Raw genomic sequence first — 10,282 nt, forward strand, 5'->3', positions numbered from 1 at the left:
TACTATAATTTCAAGAAAACAAATAATTGTTTTTAAGTGTTAATCTTGTTAAATTCTTGTTAAAGTCCTCCTGTGCACGCTCCCGTGGTCGCCATTTGGCAGCCCATCGATTTTTGGCACAACACCGGCCCACATTTCTGGGTTGTCAGCGGTGATGCGTAACAAATGCAACGCGTCAGTGGTGATGCATAATAGATATGACGTATACAGCGAAGCAACATATTTATGGACTTTTCCACTTTTTTAGACATATTTGGACTGATGCGACTTATAGGGCGGTGCGACGGGTACGGTGGAAAATACGGTGACAACTCTAAATGAAATATATAGGTGAACCGATTTGGCTCACTATTTGGCAAGAAACTGGTCAGTTTTGTCTCTCTGCCACCCTTAATTAATGCATAATAAGCAGTTATTAATGATTTATAAAGTGTTTATAGAGGAATTAATAATGTATCTATAAACTATTTATTAGCCTTCTATAAGGGGAGCCTTATTATAAAGTGGTACCATTTTGTCGTTCAGAAGAGATGAGTTACCTGGAGTGGTTTGAAATGTGACAGATGAGGACGGGCTGTCACGTTTGTTCAGGGGGTCCGTGTTGATGACTGGGTTCAGCAAACATTTACATGATAAAACTAGAGGCTCAGTAATCTTCTGGTTGAGCAGAGAGCAGTTGGGAGAACAGTTCAAGGAGGAACAGTCAAAAGTAGACGCTGATGCTTCAGGTGATTTCAGAACAGGCTTGTCTGCATCACTAGCTGCTTCTGTTTCGACGAGCTCCTTGATGTGATCCTCAGAGCCGTCACTCTCAACATTACTCTCTGAATCTGCAGGGGATTAGAGACAGAGAACCACTCATTTTTTACAAGATGTATGTATCACAGCTGTTATCAATAACAATGTGTTGAACATCATCATAAAATCAGAAAACAGTGTCAACCTGAAAGGCTACTGTCAGAATCTTCATCCTCGCTTTCATCTTCATCGTCCTCAAAAGACTCGTCTGAGTCTTTGCTGCTGGAGAATTCAGACTCGTCATTTCTGGTCGAGTCTACATGCGCACTGTGTAAGTTGGGTTTAGTCAGGCCTCGTCTTTCATGCAGAACCATGGCGGCCTTCCCTGATCCAGGAACAAATCCTGATGAAGCAGAACATTTAAGTGAGGAAGAAGAGCAGTTTGACGTCTTCTTGGTCCCTGTGCTCAAGTTGATGGGCATGATGTCGGAGGCTCTGGCAGATTCAAAGAGTGACTTGCTGTTGGGAGAGCTTCTCTGGCTGCTGCGTTTAGTGACGAGAGCCAAAGGTGCATCTTGAACCGCACTGTGGGTCGCTCCATTCAGGTTCAGGAACAGGTTTGTGTCACTGCCAGTGGGAAGAGGAGAAAAAAAGAAGTGGAGTACTTTAACAAAAAGCAATAAGGAGGTGTGGAACTATTACTAGAAAGATGGTTTGAGACTCTTTATCACCTTTGGTTCTTTTGTTGTACAGAAGACGCCTGTTTCACAGAATCCTTCAACAGGAGGGGTTCATAAAAAAAATAGAAATAATTACTGAAACTGTCACTCACATTACATTACTGTGGGTGGGAACTGAAGACAGTTGAAGTGTAATAAGTAAAAGAGACAACGAAGAGCAACAATACAGAAAAAAAGCTGCTGCAGAATTTTTTTGGTTTAGTGCCACCATAAGACATGAGCTGTCATTTTGTTTTGTTGCTACAGTCAAACTTCAGCAAACAAAAGGCGGCATTTACTCAACAACCATCACATGAATTAAAACCCTCTGGCTGCTGATTGCTCCATTCTCCCTCTGTCTCAGAACGGTGACAATAACGGAGTTTTGTTAAAGAGAAAATGTATCTCGCTCTTGATAAACATCCCAGAGCACAACAAATCTAATTGCCTGTCAATTTTCTGAAGCCTGTTCTGTAGAAACTAAACGCATTGTTACTTTCAGCCATGCAGTGTCCAAGATGCTCATGTAGAAAAATAAAAACCTTGATAAGATTATCTGACATCATTCAATCAGGTCATCTGGACAGTTTCTTTTATTTTGTTGAGATGTTGCGTCTTTCATCCAAAGGACTTCATCAGTCCGAGGAGCCACAAACAAACTCAATCCCACAAGCAGCACACTCTCATAGTGGACCAACCAGTTTGATGGTGATAAGATGGTTTCTGGGGCCCGCCCTCTCCCCCATCGACTCCTCAAAGGCAGTCATAGCCAAAGTGGTTCAAAATGTCAAAGTTCATGTTCAATAATCCAGGTAGAAAATCCAACAAAGTTCTGTCAGGTCATCTGGATGGTTTCTTTTTTTTCTTGATATGTTTCGTCCTTCATCCAAAGGACTTCATCAGTCCTCTTATGGCAGTCTGCTCTAAGGCAACTATGGTTGCCTCAGAAGAGTCGATGGAGGAGAGGGTGGGTCCCAGAAACCATTCTGTCACCAGCAAACTGGTTGGTCCACTATGGGAGTGTGCTGCTTGTGGGACTGAGTTTGTTTGTGTCTACTCGGAATGATGAAGTCCTTTGGATAATGGACGAAACGTCTCTACAAAAAAAGGAAACCGTGCAGATGACCTAGCTGAACAATTGTGGATTTTTTACCTGGATTATTGCGCATGAACTTTGATGTCTTTATAAGATTAGCATTCACTGTCTGATTCAAAATGAATATTTTTTCAAAGAAGCACAGATTGTCAGTAAGTAAATTAAGATTTCATTTTAAGAATGTAAAAATGGAGGATTATGACAATGCAACAATGTGTAAAAATCAGAGCTCACCTTTTTCAGTTCAAAGCTGTTTGGCTGTAAAAAACGCTCATGTTGGAAGTTCCCACAACTCTCCTTTAGGCTGTTAACAGGGTGTGTGCACTTCTTTGGAGGCGTGGACAGATTGAGTTCATGTGAGGACTCCATTGAGGCTGGCAGCACATGTGAGGTTGAAGAGGAGTGGGAGAAAGGTTGGAATGAACCAGGAGGTGGTTGGTTAGGTAGTGAACACAGAGAGGACGGCTTCTTGGGGGAACAGAGAGCGAGAGATTTCAAATAGGAAGAACTCCGATTTGGCAAGGACGTAAAAGGGAGATGCTTTGGTGAAGTTAGATGGGGCATGTATTTTGATGAATAGGGATCAGGTGAAGATTTATAAGATGAAGGACAAGCCTGCCTATGAGACAGTCCTGTAGGTTGTATGACGCTGATGTGCTGCTGGTCTTCTTCCTGTGTAGTAGGGGCTCTCTGGAGGCCCAGTACTGTGGACTGATGGGAAAGGGGCTGAGGCAGAAAGGAGGAAGTCACAGGAACACTGTCGCAAAGACTCCCTTTAGTCATATTTCCATCAGCAGCATGAGGTCTCTTCCTTTTACTCTGAGAGGCGTGTGTCAGTCGCTGAGTAGGACGAGGAAAAACAAGAAGACAGAATGTCAAGTCAGCTCTTGCTGTGAGAGCATCACACTGGCAGCTCTGTCAACTAACACTCATTGAGCTTTCCTCCCACCAGCTGACTCCAATAAACCCAGTTTAACACGTTTCACCAATTCATTACACACAAAATAACTGACTTCACCAGAAGTTTTCAACTTTTACTCTAACAATATTCCTCTCTGGATTATTTTATAAAAAATAAAAAATAAAGTAAATTACTTAATACAGTAGTCCCTCCTTTATCACGGTGTTTAGGGGACCACGCCCTCTGTGATAGGTGAAAAACCACGAAGTAGGGATACAGCAGTCCAAGTTCAAGTTTCACCCCCAATCTCCTTTCTTCTGTGTAAATAAACCATTTAAAGTTAAATACTGTAATATTTTAAATAAACAATCAATGAAGCATTGATTGTTTATTTAAAATATTACAGTATTTAAATTTAAATTGTAGAGAAGTGCAGCAGGACAGCAAGGGGTTAACCCTTCACGCAGCAGATGCAGCACGGAGCAGAAATGTACTTCTTGATCAATTACACTGTAACAACTGAACATAGAAGTTCTAAAATAATTCAAAAATAACTTTTAACACATGTTTTGCAATTATGACCATTTTACGATGCGACATACTTTGAGTTTTAAGTTGGAAGACAAAAGTCAATCGGTGCATCTGGACAGCAAAGGGTTAACTCTTTACGAAGCTGCTTCAGCCAGAGGAGAAATGTGTGGGTGGCAGAGAGCAGAGATCATGACAGGCTGCAGAGGGAGCGTCTCCTTGCACCTAATGATTTAGCAGGTGCTAAATCCTTTTAAATAATTTATTTTAAATAAACAATCCATGCCAATTGTGTGTTATGCCTAATCTTACTTTGAAAAACCGCGAAAGAGCGAGTCTGCGAAAGTCAAACTGCGAAGTAGCGAGGGACTACTGTATAGTCAAGCTTCTGCATATATTTTGTAAAATGTAAGCTTATGTTTACAACTTTTATAAATACTCTAAACACATTGATGCTTACGCTGACTTTTCTTTTAACTGGACTCTTGTTTTTAGGATCAGCGCAGACGGTGTTTGGATCATTGCCGTCATCTTCCACTCTGTCAGGATCGCTGCTGGTTTCCTCACCGTCACTGGAGCTTTCTGACCAGGACCCTGACAAACAGCCACTCGTGCTGGAAATCTCAGTTGAACTTTTTATGGGCTTTGCAATGACATAAGTGGTAAAAATAAGATGGAATAATCATTCAACAAAAAAAACAAAACAAAAAAAAAAAAAAACAATAATCTTGATCAATAACTGACCTTTAACCTTTTCTTTGTTTTTGGGATGGCCTTCTGGTGTGATTGCAATGACTCATGGATGGTCTTTTGTCTCCGACTTGAATTGGGTTTAGTTTTTTCTTTCTTTTCTTCAGCTGGAAATGAACTGTGGTTCGCAGCTGAGTTCAAAGTAGGAGGAGAAACTCCCCTATCATTCACACCTACACAAACTGGTATTTAATAAAGTATCTTTAGATGGAGACTAATAAAAACCAAACAATATAAAACACAAACATATCCAACAAGTTTAACTTTTTATGGCTGTATAGGTTATTCTTAAGCCACACCTTGTGATTATGGGATACTTTTTTTAAAGGGTTTAAAAAGCATATGGGTATTTGTACCGTTTTACCTGTTTGTGACTGTACACCAACAGAATAAAGGCTCTTGAAAGTTGATAAAAATACAGGATGGAGACACAGAAAAGGGGGGAAAAAGGCTGCTGATTGGTTGGTATTTGTGCCAACAGGCTGCCACCACTCTGAGAAGACACAAGATGCAAAAGATAAGCATAAACAGTTTCAAACATCAGTCAACAAACTATACAAAAATATACAAATATTAGCACTGATAACTTTGCTCAAACTGAAGATTTGAATTAGAAATAACAGTTTAAGGTTTGATGAAATAGCCAGAGAAAAATGTTTTATGTAACTTTCTATAACAAGACCCACAGTTTTCATTGTTTTTGTAGGATCAATATTTTCATGAACAAACATGATTATTAATTTTACAATATACCTCAAAAATATTTTGGTGCAGGCCCATTACTTTAGTCATGATTTTCATTGTAATTTAGTAACTTTTTAAAATATTGTCTCTATTAAAAAGGGTTTATCATATTAATTTAAACCCATGTATGCACCTTAAACCTTCTTACCTTGAAATTTGTTGACTTGTGAATGAGCAGCCAAAGTAGATAGACCCAAACTTCCAAGCCCTCCAAACTCAAACTGACTTGCATTTGATGTGTTAAGTCCAAAAGAAGGACTATTGCACAGATTTGGATGTGCATCTACTGACATCTGCAATGGATCACCTGGAGAACAAAAAAGCATTGCTTCAAACATTAAAATCAATGGTTCGGTCAAAAGTGACCTATACGAGCAACATCCATAATTATCGGATCATGGGAAAATTCAAAAGTGATCACAAAAACAAGGATTTTATGAGCCGATTAAAAAAAAGACATAGAATATGACATTCAATGTGATGTGTAGAGACAAAATGTGTATTTAAAGCTAATTTTTTGTGTCAGAACATTGTATAAAGAGAACCAAACAGGCTAACAAGGCCTACTTACAGACCACAACACAAAAACCATTGTATCTATTCAACAGAAAGAAAACAATGATGAGTAGGAACTGATAATTATCTCTTTGCCGAGTCTGTTGAGAATAAATTAGCAGCGCGCTGGTTCAAAGGTTGTACAGTCAAGCAACCATTCTGACACAATCCGAGCACACCGAGGACCAACATGTCAACCCTGTCAAGTGTAGTTTCAGTGTCATGCTGTCTCCAGCCAAACTAAAACGCTTGAAGTTGTGCACTTGTAAGTTTTTTGTTTGCTTCTACCTTTTAATTTCTAAAGAGGTTTCAGTATATTTAGATATCAATACACTCGTGGGCTATTTAATAATTAAGAAAGATTTTATACTTCACACTGCAGGCTACTGTATCTGATTTAGAAGGTTCTATAATAAAATAATATCTAGTTAAATTAAACAAAAGCCAAGCAGTGCTTAACATGTATTCAAACTCTGTTCAACACATGTTCAATACATTCACATGTAAGCACGTTCCTTTTACCACTCATTTTAACAGGTGTGTGCAAGAACAGATTCAGTTTTGGAGTCAACAAAATATATTTTTGGTTTTCAGCCTCCAACCTTGCCACTTGGACATGTGGGTATGCAGATAAGAAATCTTAGAAATAACTCTGTTTATTTGAGAATTATAACCGTGTGATTGCAGGGGTACTATACCTGAGTGGTTTCAGTTTCAATACGAGCTGTTTAAAATTTATCTGGCATATAAATGTGCATGTTTTATGTGAGGGTGTGCAAATTAATAATTTATGAGAGTGTGAGTGTTTTTAACTTTGATACAAAAAAAAAAACCTAGCTATTCTGATGCATCTTATCCCAAAATACAAACCATGGTATGTAAATCAGCACATTATTTTGCGGTCACGGGTACTCTGACAGCTTATGCATCACTGCTGCTCAGTACATAATGGCTTTGGCCGCAATTATTATTCAGAGGAAACAAGAGATGCTGGTGGCTGCAAACCCAGTGTGAGGCTGACAGGCATGTCAAATTACACAAGATAAACTAGAGCTAAAAGAAAATACGCAAGAACATGCTCAGGTTTTAAATTGTTGGCATTCATTAATTCTATTTCATTCCTATCAAAAATGTCTAACTTATTATGAGAAGAGAAAGGTGGACCAGTTCAATCCCCTTTTCATATAATCAGATCTCAGCTGAGTGTTTTAACAAAAAATAGTTTGATAGCTTCTCTACAAGCCTCCAACTTTTTCAAAGATTGACATATATTATGCATTTAAAATGTGAACTGCATTTTATTTGTTGTCTGAACAAGAATATTTGACACTAATTATAATAACTATTGAAACTTATTCCTCTGTGATAAAGTAATAATAATGGAGTATTTCAATATTCACATAGATGTTGAAAGTGATGGCATAAACATAGCCTTTAATAATTTAACAGTCTATTGGTTTAACCCAAAATGTCCACACATCTACTCATTCTCATCATCACACTCTTGATCTGGTTCTGACTTGATCTGGTTCTGACTTATGGCATAGAGATTAAGGACTTAGTAATAGTTCCTCAAAATCCTGTTCTGTCTGACCATTTTTTAAATAATCTTTGAGTTTACATTAACTACACAGCCACTCACAGTAAATTTCATTATAGCAGGTGTTTATCAGAAAACGTAACTAAATTTAAAGAATCTCTTCCATCAACGTTTTCCTCTATCTTACAGAGTTATGCAACAAAGAGCAGTAACTAATAGTTGATAAATTTTCAACTTCAGTGCAAACTTCACTTGATAAATTTGCTCCACTGGAAAAGAAAGTGATCAACCAGAGGAAGCTGGCTCCTTGGTTCAATTCAGAGATACGTACTTTAAAACAGGCATCTAGAGAAACCTAGAAAGAAAATGACGCTCCACTAATGTGGAAGAATTTAATTTAACTTGGAGACTTGGTGTTATTTTTGATAAGGATATGTCTTTTAACCACCACATTAAAAAAGTTATCAGAACCACGTTCTTCCACCTGTGTAATATCACTAAAATGAAAAATATCTTGTCTAAAAACGATGCAGAAAAACTGGTTCATGCATTAGTCACGTCTAGACTGGACTGTTGCAATAGTTTATTATCTGGGTGTCCAAAAACTTATTTAAAAAGTCTTCAGTTAATCCAAAATGCTGTTGCCAGAGTTTTAATGACAGATGATAGAAGAGATCATATCTCTCTAGTTTTAGCTTCTCTCCATTGGCTCCCTGTCAAATTCAGAATTGAATTCAAAATTTGACTTCTAACCTACAAAGCTCTCAACAACCTAGCTCCATCTTATATTACATATCTTATATACCTAACTTTCCTAACAAAGCACTTCGCTCTCAGACTGCAGGTTTACTTGTGGTTCCTAGAGTTTCCAAAAGTAGAACGGGAGGAAGATCTTTCAGTTATCAGGCTCCTCTCTTGTGGAACCAACTTCCAGTTTCTGTCTGTGAGGCTGACACATTGTCCAGTTTTAACACTGGGCTTAAGACTTTCCTTTTTGATAAATCCTATAGTTAGGGTTGGCTTGTTATGCTGCCGTAGGCGTAGACTGCTGGAAGACAAATTAACCACATTTCTTTACCCTGCTGCTGTCTTTATTTGCTCTACTCTACCCGTTTGTATTTGTAATTATTTTATTTTTAACATCTGTTTTTGTGACTTTCTTCAAATAGAAAGTACACCTGGACCTGACGTTCTGTGTTTGTAAATTCCTCCTTCCTGTTCCTCTCAAACCCCCAGCCGGTCGAAGCAGACGGCCGCTCGTCCTCAGCCTCGTTCTGCTGGAGGTTTCTTCCTGTTAAAAGGGAGTTTTTCCTTCCCACTGTTGCCAATGTGCTTGCTCAGGATGGGAGATTACAACGGTGAAAATTAAGCACAATCTGCTGGCTTCCTTAGATAATTTGTACTAATTGTCTTTTTTAAGTATGCGAATGTTCTTGTACAGTCCTCTGAGACAACTTATGTTGTGACTTGGCGCTATAGAAATAAACTGAATTGAATTGATTCAATGCAGTTTGCAACATGGTTTAAAAACAAATCCCAGCATACCACGACTGATGAGAGGGGAGCTGCCTTCAGGACTAGAAGCTGGACTGTACTTGATGAGGAGTGTCTGAGGTGGAGCAGGGAAGTAGCTGGTGGAAGATGAGACTTTTTCAGGGGAGGGTGAGGCCACTTGTTTTCTAGGCTCCATCTCTGTCAAGCAAGCAAAGAAAGATGTAATTTAAAACAAATCATTAAAGGCTTCCATTAGACACACACTATGGAGCATATCAGAATACGTAATATCCAGTTTCAACAACTGATGAAACTAATGAATAACTCCCATAATATTATATTTTACTCCTGAATCAGTCTCTAAGTAAGCCATTGTGAGATAATTTAGTAATATCCTAAGTAAGCAGTCATCAGTATGGATATGTGGTATTCTGTCTTTTCAGCAAATTGCTGAAAATACTTTAGCACTATTTACAAAAAAATAAAAACCTCAAAACGTTGCCAACATTTCCATAAGTTTTAATAATGAAAGTGTAGTAATAAGAATAAAAAAATGTGAATTCAAAATCCAAACACATGTTTCATGTTTTGACTATGGCTTCTACATGCAATCGATCAATTAACATATCATGGCATGAATTCTGCAGACACACATCTCCATGACTGCTTCAAGGTGCTGGTCAAACCATACCTACCTCAAATCATATTTCCATCTAGTATCCAGTAGTTGTAATTTCCTACCAAATAATTACCATTTATTTTACACTATTCAATGTTTAGTACAAATCCAGTACAAAATAACTACCACTTTGCACCTATGCACTGACAATATGCATATGGCCCTGCATACACATGTGTCCATGACCCTGTATGCACTTATGTGCATAGGATTAAGTTGTGTTTCATTTCACAGTCAGCATTATTATACACCATAATCATAATATATATAAGTATAGTGATGCAAAAACTGCACATGGGAAAGGCACAGACTATTGACAGTGAAGATGTATTAAAGTGGATGCTGCTTAGATGAAATACAGAGAAAGCACAACCTAAACTGCTTGTGTTTTTAGGCAAATATTAGAAGCTTAACTTCTTCTGTTTTAAAATCCAGGGTTATTGAAAAAATCGGGGGCTACAGCACCAGTATACAACCCCTAGACCTACTAATTACAATAATAATGTATTTACCTTCATTTTATACACTTGTAGATTAA

The 10,282-nt window shown here is 38.1% G+C and overlaps 1 protein-coding gene across 1 annotated transcript in view; it reads right to left on the bottom strand.

Moving 5' to 3' along the window:
- LOC119419586 (bromodomain adjacent to zinc finger domain protein 2B) overlaps positions 1-9,261 on the bottom strand; it is a 33,456-nt gene extending 24,195 nt beyond the window's left edge. The window contains exons 1-9 of the mRNA XM_037686938.1: positions 9,117-9,261; positions 5,625-5,783; positions 5,097-5,225; positions 4,727-4,914; positions 4,443-4,625; positions 2,788-3,393; positions 1,470-1,513; positions 944-1,365; positions 540-830 (exon numbers count right to left, since the gene is read on the bottom strand). Coding sequence (XP_037542866.1) covers positions 540-830; positions 944-1,365; positions 1,470-1,513; positions 2,788-3,393; positions 4,443-4,625; positions 4,727-4,914; positions 5,097-5,225; positions 5,625-5,783; positions 9,117-9,261 — 2,167 coding nt within the window. The remainder of the gene's footprint in view (positions 1-539; positions 831-943; positions 1,366-1,469; positions 1,514-2,787; positions 3,394-4,442; positions 4,626-4,726; positions 4,915-5,096; positions 5,226-5,624; positions 5,784-9,116) is intronic.
- Between the last annotated feature and the right edge of the window lie 1,021 nt (positions 9,262-10,282).

Source organism: Nematolebias whitei, chromosome 13 (genome assembly GCF_014905685.2).
Source record: "Nematolebias whitei isolate Nwh7 chromosome 13, NemWhi1, whole genome shotgun sequence".
Lineage (NCBI taxonomy): Eukaryota > Metazoa > Chordata > Actinopteri > Cyprinodontiformes > Rivulidae > Nematolebias > Nematolebias whitei.